Genomic DNA, 23,584 nt, shown 5'->3' on the forward strand with positions numbered 1-23,584 from the left:
ATAATGCTCTAGTTCCTCTAGTTCAGTTCTTAAATAAAAAGGTCATTAACTCTGGGATACTTCTGTCCTTGTCATGGACATTCGATCCCTCAACACGATATCAGAACACATCACAAACACACATCACATTTCATACTTTAATGAGTCAACATAAAACATCTGCCCGAAAACACCTGGATACACAGTGTTACAGGGTCACTGGGGAAAAAAAACACCACATACATGAACACATACATGTGTACTGATTGCCATGTTATTAAATATGATGGAGGAGTATGTGTGGAAAGATGAGAAACAACAAAATATTAGAATCCCAAAATTATCTCGTTACAGAGACCGCGTCATGAGATGAGCTGTTGCGTAGCGAAGAAGAGCTCCGGTACTGCAGGTGGTGCTGTTCAAATGTTCTAACCTCGACAAACACATGAAGACGACCATCCAGGTGATCCGTCCCAGAACGAACATGAACCTTCACCTGTTGTCTGTTTTCTCCACGCCGTATCGGCAGGACGTGTGCCGAGGCTTGTAGTGAGTGTGAGGAGGAGGAGGAAAGAAATTTGGGATTGTCCTGGTGGAACCCAGACAACCACCGACGAACACTTTCCTGATAGGATGATCATGCTACCTGCACCAACAGGGACTTCCACCGCATGTGACACTTTAATGCGGCTCATTTCCTGCCGAACCAAAGTGATAAAATTACCACAGATTTCTAACAAAACTTTTACGAATCAGTGTTTTTGCCAGTTATTATTATCAGGACCAGTGTTGAGTCCAGAAAACCACAAGGAGGCAGGGCTAACATGCAAAACTCAAAAACTCAGGTAAACCGGTAACACTGAAAGGTAAAATCTGAAGATTTATTAAGCTACAGATTCACTATAATATGAAAAGAAGCGCAGTTTTGGTGTGAGACAGGAAATGAGCTACATTAGAAGGGTCAAACTCGCGTCTCAGACGCCATAGGTTCAGCTCATGAAGCTCCCGGTAACTAGCTGAATTGGAAAGGAAGTAGAACGAGTGAAGTTCACTTGCAAAGAGACGCATTAAATCTCGTCCATGTTCTCCAAACGACGGACTGCACAGAAAATCCCCGCTCCAGCATAGTCACATGACTGGTTTTCGACAGGTCTGGTTTCAGCAGCGGTCTACTCCACACTACACAGTTTAACACTGAGAAACAGCAGTAAGACGTATTAGCCTTGTATAGTAAAAGGAAGTGGCACGGTAGCTACAATATTGTTTGCATATACTTCGAATTGGTGTGTTCTGTCAGGGTTTAGCTAATTATGGAGCTCTCCTCTGTGATAACAAGCTACTAGTGTTATCAACTAGTCAGCTTCAAGAGTGCAACGCTGTGATGGTTGTAGCAAAACGAATCACTTTTCCAAATATTTTGTTTCCTTTTCAGTTCAGAACGAACGCGAATGCTGGCGTTTGGGACACGGCCCTCAATTTTTCCTTTATGTAGTCCCCAAAGACCACAATCTGCACCTGATCACCTGGCTCAGGTGTGCTGAGAGGCAGAAGAGAACATAAACCAGGAGCTGGAACCTGATATGGCTTCAGTTAGGTTCACAAATCCAGAGCCTTGTTTGTTTGGGTGAAGGTTGAAAGTAGGCTGCTGAAGCTCTAGAGTGTAGCGCTTGGTAGCTAGCATAGGTTCTGTGTGAGAGAGAGCGAGAGAGAAGGAAAAGAGAGAGAGAGAGAGAGAGAGAGAGAGAGCTGAAGCTGTAGAGTGTAGCACTAGGTAGCTAGCGTGGGTTCTGTGTAGTTTATTGTAATGATGGAAAAATGAGAATAATTATTACCAGTACTAATAATAATAATATTGCGTGGCTCCTCTGGACTTTAGTCATTTGATCCGAACGCTGGTTATGAAACGTCCCACAGTCAGTTTGTTCGTTTTTTTTTCTCTCCACTGGAGATCAAAGGTCACCTGGGCGACCAGACGAGGGCTAATCCCCGATTATGGGCTGTGATCCTGGCCCCTCCCCTTTTCCTCTATATACATACACAACCCTCTATTCCCATCTCCTTAACCTTCACCGGCGGAGTGTTAACATTATCCCCCGTATCACAGCATGCTGAGCTGCACACAGGAAGGATTAAGCAGAATCCAGTGCAGAGACCAGATTACTCTTCATATGCTCTCTATAAGGATTTACACCATTCTCACACACACACACACACACACACAAAGGCACATGGAGCATGGAGACGGATGGCAGATGGAGAGAATACAGAAAAGCTGCTGTACTGCTGCACGCCTCATCAAATGTGCAAATGATCGCTAAAGGAGCAGTTTGGCCGAAAACGAAAATGTACACAGTGACCCCTTTAATGCCGACAAGGTCAACGGACCAAAGTGACCACACACTTATCAATATAGACAAAATAAAAGCACAGAGATAAAAACATCGGCCTGTCTTAAAGCCAGAGCAGCACCAGACTGAGGAAGGAGGTGTGGCCTAAATTTTTGACAGCTGGAAATCTGAAGTGAATTAAAAAAAAAAAGCTTTCCTCCCTTGTTAGCTAAATTAGCTTAGTAGTGAATAAGTAAACACGTCTAGTAGTGTGCACATTTCATTTAAGGCGAAACTGCTCTGTTATAAAAAAAAAAAAAAGCCCTGAGTCACGTGACTCGAAAACATTCGAAACAATAATAATTAGTGCTTCATTAATACGACGCTGTCGTCGTCATCCTGTTCTTACACACGCCCACACAGGTCACGTTTTACTGGCGACGTTTTCCGTTCACTTAGCGGCCTGTAACGCCCTCTCGCTAGCAAATGAGAAGTATTTGTAGGCAGAGACTGTACTGCTGTTTTGAAGTTTCGGAGCTTATGGATTGGATGTGCTGCAGAACTAATTTGCATAAAAGGTAAGAACGGTTACATTTAATCTTAGCTTAAGTTACGTTCAGCTTCCACTCCCACACACACACAGGGTTACACATCTGAACTGCGGTGTGTGTGTGTGTCTTAACTCCAGAAAAGAAAAACAAAAATAATAACTTATGGCCTCGTTGGCCATCCATATAGCCCGAGTGAAAAATGTTTTTTTTTTTCAGTAAAGTAGTCCAGTTGATCTCAGGTGAGTCTGGACTAAAATATCAGGAGTGTTTGTTTAAGACGCTACAGCGAGAGGAGAGAAGTAACAGAGAAGTGTGTGATGTTTCTGGAAGAGAAGACGTGTGTGTTAGTGACTGCTTCTGCGTGTGAGAACAGTTTTCCAACGCACATCGACGTTCCACCTCCTGTACATGTTCACGCAGGACGCTTCTTCCTCAGAGACTCCATCTGAGAGAGAGAGAGAGAGAGTGAGTGTGTGAGTATATGAACAGACGTGTGTGAATGTGTGTTCTTGGTTGTTTCTGTACTCTGGCTGTAGTAGTGATCACACACTGGATCTGTTCTGACTGGACTCACTGTCTAACTGACCAGAGAAACACACAGACTCATCATACACAGTGACCATAAGGCAGCAGATGAAGTGACACAGAACTGCAAGTTCTTACATCTATTATTTAAACACAACCACGGAGTTAAGCTCCAATGCTGGAAAAACATGTTTTAAAAAAAGCCTTTGTGTATTCGTGTATCTGGGACACATCACACCAAAGACCGAGCCCGGTGTCCAAACCGCTGAAAAACAATAACCTTCTAACTTAAAACTAGTTAACTAGTAACCATGTAACCTAGTAAACATACCTCGGTCTCCACCATCTTAAGCCTTCCCAGAGCATCTTTAGCTGCGTCCTGGACACAGAGAGAGAAAGTGTTAAAGAAAGAAAGGAACAGGAACACGTGTGTGTGTGTGTGTGTGTTTACTCACTCTGTTGCCTTCACTGGAAAACCTCTTCACAGAATCAGCCAGACCATGAGCGAACTTACTTAATACACTATCATACTCTAAAGAGAGAGAGAGAGAGAGAGAGAGAGAGAGAGATTTAATGATGAAGAGAAAGAGATGGAATGATGGAGAGAGAGAGTGGGAGAGAAAGAGAGAGAGATGGAATGATGGAGAGAGAGAGAGTGGGAGAGAGAGAGAGAGAGATGGAATGATGGAGAGAAAGAGAGGGAGAGAAAGAGATGGAATGATGGAAAGAGAGATGAAATGATGAAGAGAGAGACAGAGAGGGAGAGAGAGAGACAGAGAGGGAGAGAGAGAGACAGAGAGGGAGAGAGAGAGATGGAATGATGGAGAGCAAGAGACAGAGAGGGAAAGAGAGAGAGAGAGAGAGAGAGAGAGATAGAATGATGAAGAGAGAGAGAGAGATGGAATGATGAAGAGAGAGAGAGAGAGAGAGAGAGAGAGAGATGGAATGATGGAGAGAGAGAGATGGAATGATGAAGAGAGAGAGAGAGAGAGAGAGAGAGAGATGGAATGATGGAGAGAGAGCGTGGGAGAGAAAGAGAGAGATGGAATGATGAAGAGAAAGAGACAGAGAGGGAGGGAAAGAGAGAGAGAGAGAGAGAGAGAGAGAGAGAGAGAGATGGAATGATGTTGAGAGAGAAGTTCAGTTTTTGCTTTTGTGGATGTGGCTTGTCTGTTTGTTTTTTTTTTTAACAATGGCAACAACCACAATATACACACTCATCATCATCATCATCATCATCATCATCATCTAAGTAGCAGGATTTATTAGTCATCTAATTATACGGAAAATATTTATTTTGTTGCCATGACAACTGCTTTTTGTTTGAGAGCACTAAAGAATGAGTTATTGAAGATGTGTACCTCCTGGAGGGCAAAATATGAATGTAGACTGTTTGTGTGTGTGTGTGTATGCTTGTGTGTGTGTGTGTGTGTGTGTTTGTGTGTGTGTGTGTATAACCTGCTAACACAGATGAAGAGCCCCTCTCCAGGTAGGATTTTTGCCACTGTAGTCGGTGGCAGATCTCTTTATGCTGGTTCAGCAGATCCGGCGGTGGATCCCGTCTGTTTTTCTTATAATCACCGATCTGTGGACAGAAAGCAAAACCCTGCAGTGCTACACATCAAACACTCAAAATAAACCTCAACACATCTCAGTGTTCTTTCCCTCTCTGTTTATCCGGTCCTCTGAAGGGAACAGAGAGGCAGTGTATAAACTACCAGTTTAGATTTAGCCTCACTGTAAAATCTACATTTTCAGAGTTCACTCTTTAGATGATGTTGATTTGTTGGAGTTGTTTGTTGGAGTTGCCGTAATTGAATAATGTGTTTATAAAGACAGGAAAATGTCTGAACACTGATTTTCAAATTACATTCACATCTACATTCTAACTGAAAGCTAACATTCTGAAACTGTTTTATTATTCTGTCAGATTTAAATTTATTACTGATCTGTGCAAACAGTGCTGAAACTATTCAATATGTAAGACACAGACAGACAAACAGACAGACAAACAGACAGACAAACAGACAGACAAACAGACAGACAAACAGACAGACAGGCAGACAAAAAAACAGAGACAGACAGACAGACAGAGAGACAGACAGAGAGACAGACAGAGACAGACACACACCTTTCTCTCTAGTCTTTCCTTGTCATAGTTGAGGAGGCTGAAGCTGTGGAGTTTGTATTGAGGAGGTGAGAGCCTGAAAAGAAAAATAGATCTCTATAATGAGACACCTGTGTATCACAATTACACCAATTCAGCTGTTAGAGTCTATTATGAACAGGACACACACACACGTTACCTTGAATGGCCGCTCTTGCCTTGATCGTTGCGGGGTTTGGATTTTGGTGAAGGTGCCTTTTGGAGAAGAATGAAATGTGAAATGAATGAGACACAGTGATGACCGAAGTGAGATCTGATGGGATTTTTTGAAGGTAGTAACACAACAGAACAGCGCTTCTAAACACTGCACTGAAAAATAACAATTTTCTCTCTTGTACAGTATGTAGGACAGTCTCTCTTCATCCAGAGATATAGCAGACTGATAACAACAAGAGTCTGTCAGATTTCTGACAGAATAAACCTGACAGTGAAAATGCAGGCAACATCCGGAATACAGAAGATTACACCAGATTGAAGTAGGTGAAAGATCTCTTTGGTGCTACTATGATACTCTGCCTGGACCAGTGCTTGGCCCCGTAATTTGTGCCTCGGTACTTTGTACCCTGATATGATCCTCATTCTTCATACTTGCCCTCTTAAAATGATGCTTAGTGTTTGACCCATTGATCCAATTCCTCTGCACTTGCCTCCTGAATATGTTCCTTAGTGCTTAATACCAGGATCTTTGGTGCTTGGCCCCCTAATTTGCTCCTTGCTGTTCTTACCCGCTCTCTGGCTCTCTCTCTGTCGGGGGTGATGGCCGGTGGATCCACTACGATCCATTTCTCTGTGACGGACTGGAGCTGGGCCCCACCCAGCGGCTCCCGAATCCTCACCCTCACCTCCAGCTTCCCTCCTGTCGCCTTCCTGCCATCCAGCACCTTACACACACACACACACACAGCAGCTCACATGCTGACCTCACATTTCTGTATATATATGTGATGTGTAGATATGATGAGGATTCTGCTGAAGAGTGAGCGATATTTTATGAGGGTGAAAGATGAGAAACGTGTATGAGAGTGTGTGTGTGTGTGTGTGTGTAACTCACATCTATAATCTCTCTGATCTCACACTGATTCTCCAGTGCTTCGAGTTTCAGCTGAGCATTTCCCACCACCTTATCGTTCTTGAAGAGGCCACTGAAACCACACACACACACACACACAGGGAATATGAATGAGTCTTTAAAGTTTTCAGTTGCATGCATTTTCAGATAAATCACACAAATCATGTTTATTTAATATTTTATACACCCACATTCACGTTTTCACATGATTTGAGTTTTTCTCACATTCTGCTGGTTAAAAGTAAGTATTTTTTGAGGCTTTTGAAAGGATGGTGTGATTTTTCTCCAGCCTTCTTAAAACTTTTAGAGTTTTATTCGATGATAGAATTAAAATAAAACCTCACCCTTTGTGGATGACCTCGAACCTGATGCCTTTAGTCTGCACCACTCTCTTAAAGCCTCGGTGTGTTCGGTTGATGAGCAACTTAAAGTACGCTTTGAACTCTGTCAGTCACAGAGAGAAAGAAAAAAGGAGAGTGTGTGAGAGAATATACACCGATCAGGCATAACATTATGACCACCTGCCTAATATTGTGTTGGTCCCCCTTTTGCTGACCCGTCCTGCACTGTGTATTCTGACCCCTTTCTATCAGAACCAGCATTAACAGCTGCTTGAGCAACAGTAGCTCGTCTGTTGGATCGGATCACACGGGCCAGCCTTCTCTCCCCACGTCCATCAATGAGCCTCGGCCGCTCATGACCCTGTCACCGGTTCACCACTGTTCCTTCCTTGGACCACTTTTGATAGATACTGACCACTGCAGACCGGGAACACCCCACAAGAGCTGCAGTTTTGGAGATGCTCTGATCCAGTGGTCTAGCCATCACAATTTGTCCCTTCATCAAACTCAAAGCTCAAATCCTTACACTTGTCCATTTTTCCTGCTTCTAACATCAACTTTGAGGACAAAATGTTGACTTGCTGCCTAATATATCCCACCCACTAACAGGTGCCATGATGAGGAGATCATCAGTCTTATTCACTGACATCGCTTAATGTACAAATGACAGCAGCTAAGATGTCACCATGTAATTAGATCATCATGTAAAGTTCTAAACAAACAAACAAAGTTCTGTTTGTAACTCTCTCACATCTTGGAGTTCTGGGAGATTACCACAAAACCCCTACAGAGACAAAAGAAGTCCCAACGTGGGCGGCTGATTGGCCGTTACTCTGATGGACAGGACCGTTGTTAATAGTGTAACACTGTAATTTTACCCTGAAGGTCACGAGATTATGGTTACAGGTCTTCTTTTCATATTTTTGAGCCATATCTGTTACATGGAGAGTAAATGAATGATGTGAAAGCAGAACTGTTTATGCTTTATTACAGCATTATAACTGAACATATAGCTTGTCATTGCTGAAAACCTATACTAGAGCGGAACACAGGGTTAAGGGGTGTGTGTGTGTGTGTTTTTACACCTGGGCAGTTGGTGCTTCTCACAGTGTTGGTTTTGTCTCTCTGAGCTTCTTCCTACACGATAAATAAACAATACAACAATGAATAATACTATAATGTCAGAGAGGCAGAATAAGAGAGAGAGAGAGAGTTTTTATTTTTTGTACCGAGCTCGGGAAGGGAAACTCAAAGCGCACGCTAGCGTCCAGATCACTGGCTGAAAATCCTGCAGCACACACACACAGAGAGAGAGAGACAGAGAGAGAGAGAGGGACAAAATGAGTGAATGATCCAAGGACAAACAAGCAAGAGATCATTTCTCATCATCTCTCTCTCTCACACACACACACACACGCGCACACACCTGGAGTGGGCAGGTTGATTCCTCTTATGATTGTCAGCTCCATCTCACTGGCAGTGAAATTAGGAAAAATCCTGCAGAGAGACAGACATTTCATATTGGCACTTGAGTGTGAGTATGAGTGTGTGTGTGTGTGTGTGTGTTTTTACTTGACGGTGTTGATGGTGCGCTCCTCTGTGTGGTGGCCTGGAACAGGATAGCCTTTTGCATGAGCTTTCTTCAACAGTTCAATATTACTCATACACTCCTCTGCCAGCTTCTCAAATCTACACATATACACACACACACAAATATTTATCATGTCATGCTACACTGGTTCTGAGAGTTAATATAACATAAATGGAAATGCACCCAAAACCAGAGAATCACACTACAGGGCGTGGCCTAATAATCTAATTTGCATACTACATTGAAGTGCCCTGCTATGCTCCTCCCCTCAGGCTACTTTTGGGCTACTTGTTAGCTACATCTGGTCATATTTACATTTAAAATTCTGACATTTGGCAGACGCCCTTATCCAGAGCGACTTAAAATGTATCTCATTTTATACAACTGAGCAACTGAGGGTTAAGGGCCTTGCTCAGGGGCCCAGAAGGTGGCAGCTTGGTGTCACTTGGGATTCGAACTCACACCCTTCCCATCACTAGTCTAATACATACTCTACATCATGTCATGTCTCTGATCGATTACATTCAGATACACTTAAAGAAGATTGAACTGTAAAGCTTCAAGCAAATAAACACAACCACACACACACACACACTGATACAAATACCTCAGCCGACCAAATCAGAATCAAGCTGATATATTTTTTTCTTCACCTTATGGTCTCGGCCATGTTGCCCATTTGAGTGAACTGCTGCGTGTAGCTCAGGCATTTCTGTACACCATGAGAGAACAGAGATTAGTGAATGTTTAAGGAGACCTTCACAGTGTACTCACAGTGAGCTTTTTTCCTACCTGCTGCCTGGTGAGTACCAAAAGTTCTAAGTGTGGTTCATTTATTTTCAGTTTGCTCAAGATCAGCACCAGCAGGAACTAATAGTGAATTCAATGAAAATCTTCTAACTGGTAATTAATACGACCTCAAATTCAGCAGGTGAGGTCATATCAACATGGCTGCCCACAGCGTTAACAGTAAACAAAGCATACCATTAAAGGAGTTACACTATACACCGATCAGCTATAACATTATGACCACCTGCCTAATATTGTGTTGGTCCCCCTTTTGCTGCCAAAACAGCCCTGACCCTTCAAGGCATGGACTCCACTAGATCCCTGAAGGTGAGCTGTGGCACCAAGATGTTAGCAGCAGATCCTTTAAGTCCTGTAAGTTGCGACTTACCGTTGCCATGATGAGGAGATACTCTGTATTATTCACTTCACCTCTCACTGCTCACAGTGTTACACTTGATCGGTGTATATACTTAATATAATGCAGCAGATTTGATTAGACTACACTGCTAACAGGTTATAACCCCTGATGTTAATGTATAATATGTGTGTAACTGGTATGTAGGTGTTGGGGAGCGTGTGCTGACCTCGTGCTGTTGCCTGAGGCGCTCCATGAGCTGAGTGTACTGCTGGGTTGAGCGGGAAGAACGAGTCTGAGAGAGAGTGTAGTCTTCCTCACACACTGGGGCACTGGGCACCTACAGAGTGAGAGAGAGAGAGAGAGAGAGAGATAGACAGATATATATATATATATATATATATATATATATATATATATATATAGAGAGAGAGAGAGAGAGAGAGAGAGAGAGAGAGAGAGAGACAGATAGAGAGAGACAGGTGAATAAAACAAATTAGAGGACAGGTCAATAAAGAGTTGTTCAAGGTCCATCACAATTATTCAGTCGGAATTTTTCCCCATTAGCAGATTCTTTAATCGCACCATGGAATCATCTCAGGTGTATAAGGTTGTATTTGTACTTCAGTCCTGACGGTAGTGTTGTGAAAACTCTCACACACACACACACACACACACCTTGCTGATATCCACGGGCAGGCCTCCTTTAGCTGCAGTGATCATGGGGTCGAGTCCCTTGGCATTGCGCAGATGCTGCGCTGCTCCCTGGACGTCCTTCATCTGCTTGGAGCGCAGGGCCGCTTTAACAAACTGCTGCCTGCGACGGAGGAGGAAGTCCAGCTGCTGCTGAGCTACACACACCCACACAGTAATACAAGTTACCATATTGACATTCATGTAATTGCAATTTAGCCATTTGTTATTATTTTTAATAATAATTATTAAAAAATAGTAAAGGATTATTCTACCATAATGGCTACCTTTAGCATCTGCATTTTTACAGAGCTTGTCCAGAAATTTCTGCAAAATTGATCATTTCTTTTGATCAGTTGATCATTGATGAAGTGTTTTATGGTACTACTCCAGCAATAATCATGATTCGATACATTTGTTAGCATTTCTCCAGTCCCACTCCAGCACTTTTGAACGTGTGCCAATTGTTAAACTACATTTCTGCTACTATAGCAAGGACCAGTAACTTAGAAATCAGCTCTAGAAGGTTAGTAATGGTCAAAGAAGTTAACAAGGCTTAAGAATCTATTGAATTCCCATGATTCAGATCCACCTGCTCACCTTTATTTCCCAGTTTGGAGGTGTCTGTGGAGGCTGTGGGGGTCACTGCAGGGGATGAGGAGTGTGAGGGGGCAGGAGCTCGAGCTTTCTGAGCAGCAGGACGCACCGCTGGCTATATAACACAAGGGACAGATACATAAACAATCCAAAACCAGGATAAATACATTTGCATAATTAAATGGAGGACACCAGTCATGTCCATCCTGATCCACTAGATTTGGGGTGAGGAACAATTCTTCATCCTTTTTTGTGGTCTGTTACCTTTGCCACTTCATCCTCGGCTTCATCATCATCCTCCCCTGCGTCTGCATCCCGATTGGCTAGTTTCACAGCCGTTTCCAGGACACCCAGGAAGTTTTGCTCGGTGCTTTCTGCACCTTGTAGAGGAGGACAACCTGAGAGAGGGAGATAAAAATGCTACCGTAAGCACACCTGGACACTGATGGACATGCCTGGACACATTCTATCACACACTTCAGGTGTGTGTGTGCGCATGTTACCTGGTGGTACTGGTAGCTCTGCTAGATTGACGGGTCGTCCTGCTTTGTGTGCCTTAATGGCATCTTGATATTGCTAAACACACACACACAGAATACATATTTTGTGTATAATCTTAAATACAGATACAGCTGCTAGTTGAATGATAGGCTGCATGACCACTATGTGTATCAGTCTCAGTGAAGGAGGTGTGGCCTTAGTGTGTGTCAGTCCCAGTGAAGGAGGTGTGGCCTCTGTGTGTGTGTCAGTAAAGGAGGTGTGGCCGCTGTGTAAGTCCCTGTAAAGGAGGTGTGGTCTTGTGTGTGCACTAGACTTAGTGAGAGAGCCGTGGTCTTTCAACCTTAGCAATGCGCTCGTGCATGCGAGCTTTCCGGTCATCTCCTTTGCTCTTGGCGCTCTCAGCTGCGCTTTTGTATTTGTCCATGCGCTGCTGCAGGGCCTCGGCCAGGTTACGGGGAGCAGGAAGGGCTACACACACACAGACATGGGTTATCTCCAGCCTAGTATTTGGCATCTATATTGCACTGTAGCCTAAACACACTCACTCAGACAGCACACTTACGAGCTTCAGCGGGTGGAGGAGCAGGGGTGGGTTTGGCAGGTGCAGATTGAGGAGGTGGAGCAGAACGCTCAACTGCAACATCTCCTGCAGTGTGTGTGTGTGTGTATGTGTGAGAGAGAGAGAGAGAGATAGAAATCAGTTTAATGAACAGGACATACACTGTGCTCATTAACGTCAAAGTATAAATGCAATGTGATGTTGGGAACAGACCAGGAGGGGGCGGCAGTGAGCTGGCATCCATATGCTCTCCTCGGTCAATCGCCTCTACCACAGAATCCAACTTCTGTGGAAGGAAGGGTCAGATTCTAGTATAAATTTCTTTATTGCTGCCCAGTATAATACATGGGGAGGAGTTCTGAACAACATTGTCATTTTTGACAAATATGTGTTTGCAGTTAAAAACAGGATTTTGAATTCTGACCACCAGAAATGGTTACCTTGGCGATGACAAGGTGTTGCCTGGCCAGGTCTGTGTTTCCACTCTGTTTAGCCTGAATAGCAGCCAGTTTATATTCCCTCTGTCTGCTCAACACACTGGCCTTCAGCTCTGTGATACACCCAGAGAAACACGATATAGGACAATCTTTTGGGTGATTCTGTGTGTGTGTGTGTGTGTACCTGAATGCTGGGTGTTGGGCTGGACAGGAGTTAAGGGTGAAATAGCTGGTGTATCTGGCGTCACAGCAGGAGTTTTCTGATTGGGCGGCTGCAGGAGCTGAGGTTTGGGTGGGGTTACAGTCTTCGCCTCCTGCAGTGGCTTCTCATTGGTCCTTGGTGGTGGAGCAGGCTGTTCCTGTTCTCTGACCGGTTCTTGCTGTGCGGTGGTGGGTTTAGCTCCGGTAGCTACTGGGGGTGGGATCTCCTCCTCGTTAATGGGTTTTCCCTTTTTCACAGATGCCAACATGGACTGTAGAGTCTGTAACCACAATTAAACACACACTTAGGCTAAATCTGACCTGAAGTGCTAATGTACACTATATAGGCAAAAGTTTTGGGACACCCCTCCAAATCACTGAGTTCAGGTGTTGTTTTTCAGGGGTTGATCTCGACCCCTTAGTTCCAGTGAAAGGAACTCTTAATGCTTCAGCTCCATGCTAAGACATTTTGGTCAATTTCATGCTCTTTGTGGGAACAGTTTGGGGATGACCCCTTCCTGTTCCAACATGACTGCACACCAGTGACCAAAGCAAGGTCCATAAAGACATGGATGAGTGAGTTTGGTGTGGAGGAACTTGACTGACCTGACCTCAACCCCACAGAACACCTTTGGGATGAATCAGTGCCTGACCTCACAAATGTGCTTCTAGAGGAATGGTCAAAAATTCCCATAAACACACTCCTAAACCTTGTGGAAAGCCTTCCCAGAAGAGTTGAAGCTGTTATATCTAGCAGTTTGTGCTAACATTCTTGCTCTGGTCATTGCACCAATTTGTGCATAAATTCAGTCATGTTAAAGAATTGAGACATTTTGTGAGAGGACAGTTTGATGCTTTCTGTTTATCAGCTTAATACAAAGGGACACAAACAGGAAGCTGTGACAAGGTTTTTGCACCATGCATGTTTGCTCCCATAATTAACCGAAGGTAAATGACGAGAACAGAAAACTACCAAACTTGTGATAGTTCAATCAAATATTAACAGTGAAAGGTAAGAAAATAAGTCAATTGGAATAAATCAGTCAATGGTGGTACTGAAATCTGTGTTATTTTTACACAGTTAAAGGTGCTTTACAGATCACTGGTTGATGCAGTAACATGACCACAGACCAGACATAACGAATGGATTACTGATTTGCAGAAACGTGGACTTATAAGGAATTATCCCTTTAACTTGAAGACACGTTATTTAAAGCAGCAGTGTGTAATTTTCAGAGCACAGTGCTGATGCAAGTGCACAGAAAACAGTAACAGTAAGCCTTCCCATTTTCCACCAATCGACTGCTCCCTCAAGACTAGGTATAACTTGTCAGTTGCCTTTTCTGGCTATGTTTCAGCTGGAGGCAGAGCTAATTTCTGGGCCTGAAAAATGTAAAGAGAAGCTTGAAATGAAAGTACAGAATGGTAGTTTTACAACTGAGGTGTGTAGTTGCACTAGAACAACAAATCTGTTCTGAACTATAACATGGGTGTTAGAGGCATGGGGTCACCTTTAGTCCGCGCTCATATCTGCGAGCCTTGCTGCCCTCTCCTGAAGCTTTGGCGTTAGTGATGGCCGCCTGGTACATGCTAATACGCTCCTGTAGAAGGGACTCCATTCCGCCTGCGCCACTCGGGGTAGTGGCGGTGGATTTGGGGGTTGCATTAGAGCGCTGAGGCGGGGTTGGTGCAGGAGGAGCCGGTTCCTCTTGATCATCCTCCAGAACATCGTTCAGTTCAGCCTGATTTACAGAGAGGAGCCAAGGTTAAGCATGACAAATTAAAAAAACTGTTTTGTGGTTTGGTTTATGAGCTAGTCTTCCATGTAGAGCTGTTTTCACCCCTACACTCCACACTTAAACATCTCTTTCACCTTGTGCAGATCAGCAAAACCCTAACCAAACCTAACCCAAGAAAAATCTAATCTACTGATCTATTCCTCAAATCTGAGCTAATCTACTCACCAATAGCTAGCAAGTGAAAGCTAACCAAGTGGGTAAAACAAAAGTGGGTCTATTGAGCAAAACCTGAACTAGCGACTGAAACCTAGCAAGCCTAACCTTCTGACGGTGTCAGACACAAGGTTGAACGATCCCACCTGAACCTCAGTGTACTGCATGATACAGTGTTCTGTCATTACCAGGAGTTCTGCATCGTCCTCCAGGCCTTCATCATCCTCTCCTTCCTCATCCAGGTCCTTCATGCACAGGGCGGCCATGCGCTCAATGTCCTCCATGGGGACAGGAGCTACCACAGGAGCGGATTTTTTTTTTTTTTTTTTTTTTTTTAAACAATATTATTAAAAAAATCAGTCATTTCTTCTGTGTTTGTTTATCTATACTTCTCACCTTTCCCACCATCATTCTTTCCAGGCTGCTTGCCCCTGCCACCTCCTCCTCCTCCAATCAGAGCAAGCAGCTCCGCCTCTAAAGCCTCATCATTTCCACCAGAGTCCTCCATTGCAGCGTCCGGAGACAGATCCAAGAGCAAACCCATCTGAGAGAGACACAGAGAGAGACAGAGAGAGAGAGTTAACGTCACTCATGAAAACCCAGCAGCAGATCTGGGTTGCTGCAGTAATTAAGCTCCAGACTGTTTACCTGTTTGGCTCGGGCGGCTCCTTGGCCTTTTTGTGGAGGATTCCTGCTGCGACTCATGATATGTGCTGTGACCGAGCTCAGAGCTGGAAGATGATGAGAAAGAAGATTAAATTTACCTGGTGTCATCGCCAATAGAACAGTAAAGCATAACGAATAGCAGGTACATAACGAGTTTATCAGAAAAGCCTTCACTTTACTACAAATTATCCAGCCAAGATGTGTTTACTGTCTGGCATCTACAGCACTTCTGATTTAAAGTTAACATGTCATGGAGGTCTGTAGCCTCCTGGTGGGAATGGTCGTTTCCCGGGCAGGGAGCTACCCCAGCCACTGAAGAGTTAACCCTCAGTGCCGGTCCCAAGCCTGGATAAAATGGGAGAGTTGCGTCAGGAAGGGCATCTGGCATAACACTTGTGCCAAATCAAAGCATGTGGACCTCTGTGGTGATCCCAAACAGGGAGCAGCCGAAAAATAATCAACAACATTTCATGGAGATCTGTCTCTCTGTCTCTCCTAAAATCTACCTTTAGTTCATTACAATTACTGTATAACTGAATGCTTAATATTTTTTGGGGGGTTGGGTGTCATCTGGACAACCAGAATCAGTGATGAACCTAAGTACAGTTCGCTATGGCCCCACCTCCCACTTAGGCCCCGCCTCCCACACTTTGAAGGTAGACTTGTAGCAGAAAGGTGGAAGAGCTGCAGATGATAATTCAGTTCTACTCTGAAATTAAACACATGTAAAATAAGAGGTGACTTTCGATTATAATCTCATTCACAGAAATGTTTATATGGAAATGAGATACGTTAGAAATGAAACACTCTATAACATGCTGTGCAGGTATAGTAAAATAATCGATGACGGGGCTGTATGATGAAACACACTTGAAAAACCTTTACCACACCAAAGTTGATTATTTTCCTATAACAACAAATTCACACTTTTTTGTTACTCTTATAAGCCAGCAATTTGCCATATCTATCTATCTATCTATCTATCTATCTATCTATCTATCTATCTATTTAATAATTAATATATATCTGCAGTGGTCAGTATATATCAAAAGTGGTCCAAGGAAGGAAGTGGTGAACCGGTGACAGGGTCATGGACGGTCAAGGCTCATTGATACACGTGGGGAGAGAAGTCTGGCCCGTGTGATCCGACCCAATAGACGAGCTACTGTTGCTCAGATTGCTGAAGAAGTTAATGCTGGTTCTGATAGAAAGGGGTCAGAATACACAGTGCAGGACGGGTCAGGGCTGGTTTAGCAGCACCAACACAATATTAGGCAGGTGGTCATAATGTTATACCTGTTCGGTATAAGTCTGTTGGCTGAATTGAGCTGTTGTTGTTGTTGTTGTTGTTGTTGTTGTTATTTAACACCTTCCCACCAATCAGATTCCACAGAGCTCTGAAGCGCTCAAACATGTAGGGCGTGTACAGAAGGATTCCGGCTGAGCTACAAACTTTACATGTTTGCTGAAGTAGTAATGAAGTGTAAAAAAAAAATAAAAATAAATAAAAGAGCACTGTCACTTGGCCCACAGTAAATAAAAGTAACAGGAAATAAGCCCAGAAATCAGATAAAGAGACTATGGACCTGTCTGACGTCACACTCCTAATGTCATCTACACTTCCGGGTATACACAGTGTTGTCCTGTGCGTCCTCGTTTTTTCCACAGCATTTCTCCAGATATTTAATTCATATTGTTTCTTACTAACATAATCACATATTTATGATTACCTACCAGGTTTACTAGTCGGGTTTCTGTACCTGGAGAGCAACCAGCATAAAAAATATTGACCATAAACCTTTCGGGATGCAGTTTAAAGTGAATAAGAAAGTTTTGCTGAAACCTAAGTGGCACCATGTTAAACATCAAGTGCACTAGATAAAGCAGGGAGCTCTCTAATTAGTGCACTTGGTTAGGGACTAATAAACCCCATGGAGCTGCTACCATCTAGACCATTAGCTGAAGGCTAACAGAAGAAACACGCAGCGTTCTCCTCGACTCCTGGACACTCTTACCTTCAACATGTATTTAAGTCTTCCGTCAGGCAGTGCTGTGTAGTTTTAGATGTCCTTTTAGTGAAATATTGCCCCGTTCAGCGAACATAAATCTCTTCCAAGCTCCAAAAACTACCCTGAGCTGTTGTGACTCTTGCCACTTCCTGCTTTCCGTCTCGTCTCCAATAGCAACGACAGCTTCACGCTTTACGGCAGTGCCGTGTTAGCCTGAGAAGCTAAAAATAAAACGAAAATAATAATAACAAATAAATATTATTTTTTATTTACATAACGATGTATTATGACTAGCAGTAATGTTTTTTTTAAATAAATGATTTCTCTCAGTGTTAAACAGTCAATAATAATTACTTTGTGTAGCTCTTAGCATCTTTCCTTAGCATGTTTAAATCTCCTGGAGTCGACTCTTTTCCGATACCTGGTTATGAGTTGGTTCCACGAAATTTATGAGACACTGCAAACTTCTTGAAGAAATCATTTAGTTTTCAGACACAACTTCATAGAGTACTTTTTACTCGTTACTCTTTTATTTCCCGCAGTTTGTTCAACAGCGCTATCTGTATCAATGTTTAAGACTCGAATCAAAGAATCGGCTCCATAAAAAAGAATCGATTCCTAGTCCTGTCATCCCCCTCGTGAAGTCTTTTGATACTTTAAAGACTTTAACAGAGAATAAATAAGTCCCGAATCTACTGTGTGTTAGTGGGTACACTATGGTAATTTATCGTCGTTTGTATGTGTATGTGTGTTTAGTTAAATTGCTTTAATAGTAGTAAATACAAAGTAAATTTAAAAAGTCAGCGGTTGCCGAGCTACTTCGCGAAACGGCGAGAAAACGCACGCGCACAGTTTCCCCAGCACTTTCCCGCCTATAAAGATGGAAATGTTTCTCAAAGACTCTGACAGAAAAATGACTCTATAGGCATTAAAGTGATGAAAACTCTTCACTTAATGCCTAAAGTTGTCTATTTTTGTACTTTTTCATTAAAACAACTTTATCACAGGTAAGTAAGCTAGAAACAGAAGAAAGTAAGTGGTTTCACAGCCACATAACTAGCTAACTTACCTATATTTTAAACCTGCTAATGCTAACATATCTATCTATCTATCTATCTATCTATCTATCTATCTATCTATCTATCTATCTAGCTATCTATCATTATATTTATATTCATGTTCATTGAGGAGCCATGATGGAAGCAACCATAAGAACCAATAGTTAACATGAGAGAGACACTTTTAATGTATTTCAGTTTCCATGAGAGATGTTTATAAACCTTCATTTACCTCCTCAGTTTATTCATGACTCTTTGTTTTTAGACTACTTTTTAGACAGGTCCATAAATATTAAAAACTCTACAAGAGCCTCTGTCTTGTCTGCATCCACCTCCAAGTTCAAGTCTCTCCTCTCCAACTCGTCTGATAGAAGTGATGGTAAAATTATCCGGCGAAACGAAAGAAACACATCCCGTAGCCTGGAGATCGGTAGGTAAACTTTGTCCTGTTTTTCAAGAGCACAGTTAAGCTGTACCATTTTAGGCAGATGTTAGTGATGCAAGCTTGTAGTAACCTTACAAGATGTCTACTTCTACATTATCCATAAAATCTAATACACTGATTAAATAGTCTTAATGATTGGTGTTAAAGGAACAGTTCATCTCCCCAATGGTTTCCTTCCACATTCGTTTAGACTGCAGAAATGGTTAACCCCAGTTGTGGAAATGAACCACATGTAGACAAGTTTAAAGAGCATCAGTCTCAATGTGAAGCAGTACAATATAAAGAATCAGACAAAGAAATATCCATGAGTGCAGATGAACGAGAAGCTGTTTCCGGTTCTGTCGTGGTCCAAGGCAATGCATGTGACGGATTAGAGCCTGCTGATGTTCAGGAAATTGACACAGACCTGATTGTTGTCCTCCCTGAAGAGATACAATGCAGTGTAACCACAACAGAAACTGAAGAACTTTGTACTGATATCAAAAACGAGCCCCAGGACCAGAAAGATTTGGAAGGTGCCATCATTAAATTCCTTGGAGACTTGGATGAAACCAAGGCAACCTCTAGTCCTCAAAGCTCCCCAAACCCTTCACCTTCCCTACATGTTAACCGAGATGACCTGCCTTTTCAAGAAATAGAAGAGAACAGCATGGACCCAAAGGCCAGAGATGATCATGCTGAAAGGTTATCAGATACAATACTAGAGCATACAGAAGAAACATGTTTCAGTAGTGAGATACAATCGCAGGCTACTGAAGAGACGGAACCTTTGGAGCCTCCAGCAAAGAAAAGATTAAAGAGAAGAATGGGTATGTGTGGTCTAGGAGACAGGAAGAAGAAGTTGCTCTTTGATGGACGGCACTGTAGGCAGGGTCTTCTAGGAAGACAGAGGGAAGAACGAGCTCTTAAAGGAAATGAAGTTGTCCAGCACTTGTATAACACTGTGTTAGAGAGTGATGGTACCACACCAATGGACCATGAAAGAACTACTGGACCTGCATGTAAGGAAAATGATGAAGAGGTTCTGAAAGCCAGTGAGAAGCATGGTGCTGCAGTGATGGATGATGATAGAACAACAGGAGAAGCAGAAAAGGAGGATAGATACAACACGAGTAAATGCACTGTGTTAATGAATGATGAAGCAAACGCAGATGAATCCCCAAAAGAATATACAGATGTTCTGAAAAAAGGCACCTCAGAAGAAAACCATGGAACGGTAAACATGGATGACAAAGGAACTGCTGAACAAGTGGTTTTTATGCTTGACCCATTAGAAGATACATCAACAGGGATGGGTCAAGCACTACCAAGTCTCACCACTGGGACAAACTTAAACATGATCCAAGATGAACTGTCAGGACCTGCTGCTCCCAGTGACCATCAGATGGAACCTGCTACCTGTGGTGAAGAACCAAACTTCCCTGGGACTGAAATGACCAACAGTGGACAAGATATGGAGTTCAACATGAAACATGAAGTTCAGTGTGAGAGACAAACTCATCATACTGATAATAAAGTACATGAGGACCCTGACGAGATTGCAGCGGAAGTTGAAGTTGCACATGAAGTGAGTGGTGGCACAACTTGTGCTGAGATAGAAGTGTCTGAAGATTCTGTCATGGTCACTAAAGTGGTCCAAGCGGTTCAAACTGGTTTGGAAGAATGTGAAATAGAGATTGAAGAGAAGCATCCACCTAATTTTGCTGCCACTGAGAAACATGAACCAAATAGTCCTGACCTCAGCAGGTCCACTGAAAAAGGATTAGACCATATGGGTATTCTGGAGGTCACTTCCACTTATGAAACACAGAATGAAAAAGGTCAGGGTGAAAATGACCAGTCTGCTACAGCTGTATACGAGGGTATGGATCGTTCTGGGGGAGATGCTGAGGATTTTAAGGAGATCAGTGAACCTCTAGCACCACCTACTGGCCAGGAGCTCCACATGCATGTAAGTGAGGAGAAACTGTGGTACTAAACAGAATGTACTGAACCTAGTTCTAGATCAGTTTATAGTGCATAAGGTAGTAGCAATAAAAATAACTAAAGATAAGTTGTTATCTTTATATCTATGTGGCTGTGAAGATTACTTGTATTGTTTGTTTTTTACCCCATGTTAGTGTTTTTTAGCCCAGAATGCACGTGATACTACTGTGACCCCTACTGTTGGTGAGCAGCAGGTCTGTAACCCCACCCTGACCTCTGTTGCTAGTGAGCTGCCTCAGGAAGCTGATTTGTCTGACCAACCCTTGCTTTACTCCATGACAGACTCCCAAATCCATAAAATTGCATTAAGGTGAGGGTAATGACCTGGATGGATTAGATAAAATTTGGAAGACAATAATGACTGAATTATAACATTCTGACCACCTGCCTAATATTGTGTTGGTCCCTGTGCACTGTGTATTCCGACCCCTTTCTATCAGAACTAGCATTAACAGCTACTTGAGCAACAGTAGTTTGTCTTTTGGATCGGATCACACGGGCCAGCCTTCGCTCCCCACGTGCATCAATGAGCCTTGACCGTCCATGACCCTGTCACCGGATCACCACTGTTCCTTCCTTGGAGCACTTTTGATAGATACTGACCACTGCAGACCGGGAACACCCCATAAGAGCTGCAGTTTTGGAGATGCTCTGATCCAGTGGTCTAGCCATCACAATCTGGTCCTTCATCAAACTCGCTCAAATCCTTACGCTTGTCCATTTTTCCTGCTTCTAACACATCAGTCTTATTCACCGCACCTCTCAGTGGTCATAATGTTATGGCTGATTCAAGATTTAAAGATCAGTTAAAGATAGTTCTCCAGTACAGTGTAATACTGTTCTCAAAACACTGAATCACACAGTCATACATGGCAACAACCCTCGTATCATAGGAACGTGAACAGCTGTCTTATTTCTGTCTTTGATATGTTAGATATAATTAAACAGATATTGAGATCTGCATCATCTTAAAAGAAAAGTTACACACCTCCTAAGAACAGTACAGACCACTGTCTGCATACAAACATGATGTTTTCTTTGTAAGCGTACTTGTTTTGTGCCCTCTTGTTAATTTTGTTAATCTTAGCATGGAGCTGGAGGACCAGCCTGACCCAGAAGACTGCGATCAACAGGAGGATGCCTCAGAGCTCGTATGTGGCCTCATCAGAGAACTCTCCTCTCTGAAGTATGAGCGATAAATCCCAGTAATGCAGCATTAGCGGTGTTTCCTTACATGTGTCAAAATGAAAATTTGCACAAGAGAAAACTTGACAGATTCCTCTTGAGGCCTAAGGTGTGAAAGTTGGCATCTCAACAGATTTGGAAATGGAAACAGCGACTGTGTGTATTTAGCTAGCGGTCCTTGAAGTATTTACAGCAGGAAGTCAGTAAAAACACACACAGTATGCTGTTTATTAAGCTTTGAGCCTGAACATTCACATGCGCAAAGATTTTGGACACCAACTCTCAGAAAAAGAAATAATGGTTTAGAATGATTTCAGTCTTGCTGTAGTGTCATTGACTAACACTCATAATGTTTTCCTTCTCATCACACCAGCCGAACCGTGATGGCGGCCCACCGTGAGATGGAACTCTTGCGGCGCGGAAAACCTCCGAAGGCTCCAAATCGCCGCCATTGTGGTCTTCCCCATCCTGAGAAGTAGCCACATACATCCGGCCTTCCTGATGATGACGTAGCTGTGATGCAGAAAATAATACTGCATCTGATTCGTCAGTAGGGACCATTAGTACTTAATTTACACAAATCTGTTTATAGAGAAAAAGTAAATGGTGTCATTTGAAATGTGTGTTCCAGACTGGATCTATCCGGGTTGTCTCTGGTTATACAGGTTTACTTGTTTGTCCCTGAAGTTTGATTCGTTGTTCAACTATAAAATGAATTGCCAGTGTGTTGGAATGAGCCTCAGTATTTTCGTGACATTTCTGTCATCAGTGCAAGAAGCAGCTAGCTATACCTCACGGTGTATTTATTTTCAGAAACAGATTAATAGGAGGGGTCAATTGATAGGTCACATTGTAATGAGCGCCTTTGAATCCACTTGCCATCGTATCATCTTTCTTTTAAAGGCCTTCACCTTGGTTTGTAAACTGTTTAACTGTTGGATCTAAGACCAGTTGGTTTCAGCTCATCTACACTGGTGTACATTTACCATTTGTGCTCACTTCTATACTCGTACAACCCTAAGGAAGTGTATTGAATTCACCTGCAGCTGAATTTTGGAAGTGGTCACTTTGTTCTCCTCCAGGTGTTTAGTCTGACCAATGTACAGGTCACAGAGAAAGTTCTTAAGTGATGCCTGATTTCAGTTTACTACAGACATTTCAGTCATTTTGTGTGTTGATGAATAAACATCTTCCTCATTATAGTAAGATATATGGTGTATGGTTGAAGTTCTGTCAGTGAATGTTTTCTTGTGTTGAGTTTCTCTATAACACGTTTCTGCTGTCTTACATTTTTAAGAGAGTGTATGGTTTCTGACTGTAGTAGCATCTGTTGCACATATACAGTTTCCTATATGGAGAAGAACCTGAAGATAATGCTCAAGGAGTGTAAGGTAGGCGTTCTTAATAAACTGGAACCTCAGGAAGAATGTGATTTCATCAAGAGTAAAATAATGCACATTAAATGTCAGGAAGAAGGAAGGAGAAAACAGACAACACAGAGTTAAGTCTTTAAATGTATTATTAGAAATTGAACTTGGTACAAAAACCGCAGAAGAATCAGGGGCATCGAAACATCTCAGTCAGCCCAAAACACTCCAAAA

General features: G+C 42.8%; 2 protein-coding genes across 4 annotated transcripts; one reads left to right on the plus strand and one right to left on the minus strand.

Annotated features, from left to right (window-relative positions):
* Positions 1 to 123: 123 nt before the first annotated feature.
* Positions 124 to 17,870, minus strand: cc2d1a (coiled-coil and C2 domain containing 1A). Of its 2 annotated transcripts, none has more exons than XM_058380620.1 (30): positions 17,731 to 17,870; positions 17,316 to 17,530; positions 15,283 to 15,365; positions 15,031 to 15,178; positions 14,823 to 14,929; positions 14,194 to 14,424; positions 12,666 to 12,963; positions 12,485 to 12,594; positions 12,258 to 12,330; positions 12,048 to 12,131; positions 11,826 to 11,953; positions 11,488 to 11,560; positions 11,249 to 11,382; positions 10,988 to 11,099; positions 10,373 to 10,545; positions 9,924 to 10,034; positions 9,204 to 9,262; positions 8,532 to 8,648; positions 8,386 to 8,456; positions 8,189 to 8,247; positions 8,045 to 8,096; positions 6,963 to 7,062; positions 6,601 to 6,691; positions 6,275 to 6,430; positions 5,689 to 5,744; positions 5,514 to 5,586; positions 4,841 to 4,967; positions 3,838 to 3,914; positions 3,714 to 3,761; positions 124 to 3,302 (listed from the first exon to the last, which is right to left on the minus strand). In XM_058380620.1, the coding sequence occupies exons 3-30, from the start codon at positions 15,337 to 15,339 to the stop codon at positions 3,270 to 3,272; spliced, it is 2,958 nt and encodes a 985-aa protein (XP_058236603.1). In that variant the 5' UTR covers positions 15,340 to 15,365; positions 17,316 to 17,530; positions 17,731 to 17,870; the 3' UTR covers positions 124 to 3,269. The 2 variants fall into 2 exon arrangements, with proteins under 2 accessions (XP_058236603.1, XP_058236602.1); XM_058380619.1 differs by having other exon boundaries at positions 17,664 to 17,800.
* A 146-nt stretch (positions 17,871 to 18,016) lies between these two features.
* On the plus strand, positions 18,017 to 23,158 carry LOC131346888 (uncharacterized). 2 transcript variants are annotated; one of them, XM_058380631.1, is made up of 6 exons: positions 18,017 to 18,316; positions 18,633 to 18,797; positions 19,003 to 20,763; positions 20,933 to 21,108; positions 21,886 to 21,984; positions 22,357 to 23,158. In XM_058380631.1, exons 2-6 carry the CDS (start codon positions 18,744 to 18,746, stop codon positions 22,460 to 22,462), a joined length of 2,196 nt encoding a protein of 731 aa, XP_058236614.1. In that variant the 5' UTR covers positions 18,017 to 18,316; positions 18,633 to 18,743; the 3' UTR covers positions 22,463 to 23,158. The 2 variants fall into 2 exon arrangements, with proteins under 2 accessions (XP_058236614.1, XP_058236615.1); XM_058380632.1 differs by lacking the exon at positions 21,886 to 21,984.
* Positions 23,159 to 23,584: the final 426 nt, after the last annotated feature.

Source organism: Hemibagrus wyckioides, linkage group LG26, assembly GCF_019097595.1.
Source record: "Hemibagrus wyckioides isolate EC202008001 linkage group LG26, SWU_Hwy_1.0, whole genome shotgun sequence".
Lineage (NCBI taxonomy): Eukaryota > Metazoa > Chordata > Actinopteri > Siluriformes > Bagridae > Hemibagrus > Hemibagrus wyckioides.

Coding starts and splice junctions, on each gene's coding strand:
- LOC131346888 (XM_058380631.1), top strand. CDS start 18,744: ATGGTAAAATTATCCGGCGAAACGAAAGAAACACATCCCGTAGCCTGG. Junction 20,764..20,932: donor GCCAGGAGCTCCACATGCAT/GTAAGTGAGGAG, acceptor ACCCCATGTTAG/TGTTTTTTAGCCCAGAATGC. Junction 21,109..21,885: donor ATCCATAAAATTGCATTAAG/GTGAGGGTAATG, acceptor TGTTAATCTTAG/CATGGAGCTGGAGGACCAGC.
- cc2d1a (XM_058380620.1), bottom strand. CDS start 15,339: ATGAGTCGCAGCAGGAATCCTCCACAAAAAGGCCAAGGAGCCGCCCGA. Junction 8,649..9,203: donor AACATGGCCGAGACCATAAG/GTGAAGAAAAAA, acceptor GTATATGTGTAG/ATTTGAGAAGCTGGCAGAGG. Junction 5,587..5,688: donor GGCAAGAGCGGCCATTCAAG/GTAACGTGTGTG, acceptor TTTTCTTTTCAG/GCTCTCACCTCCTCAATACA.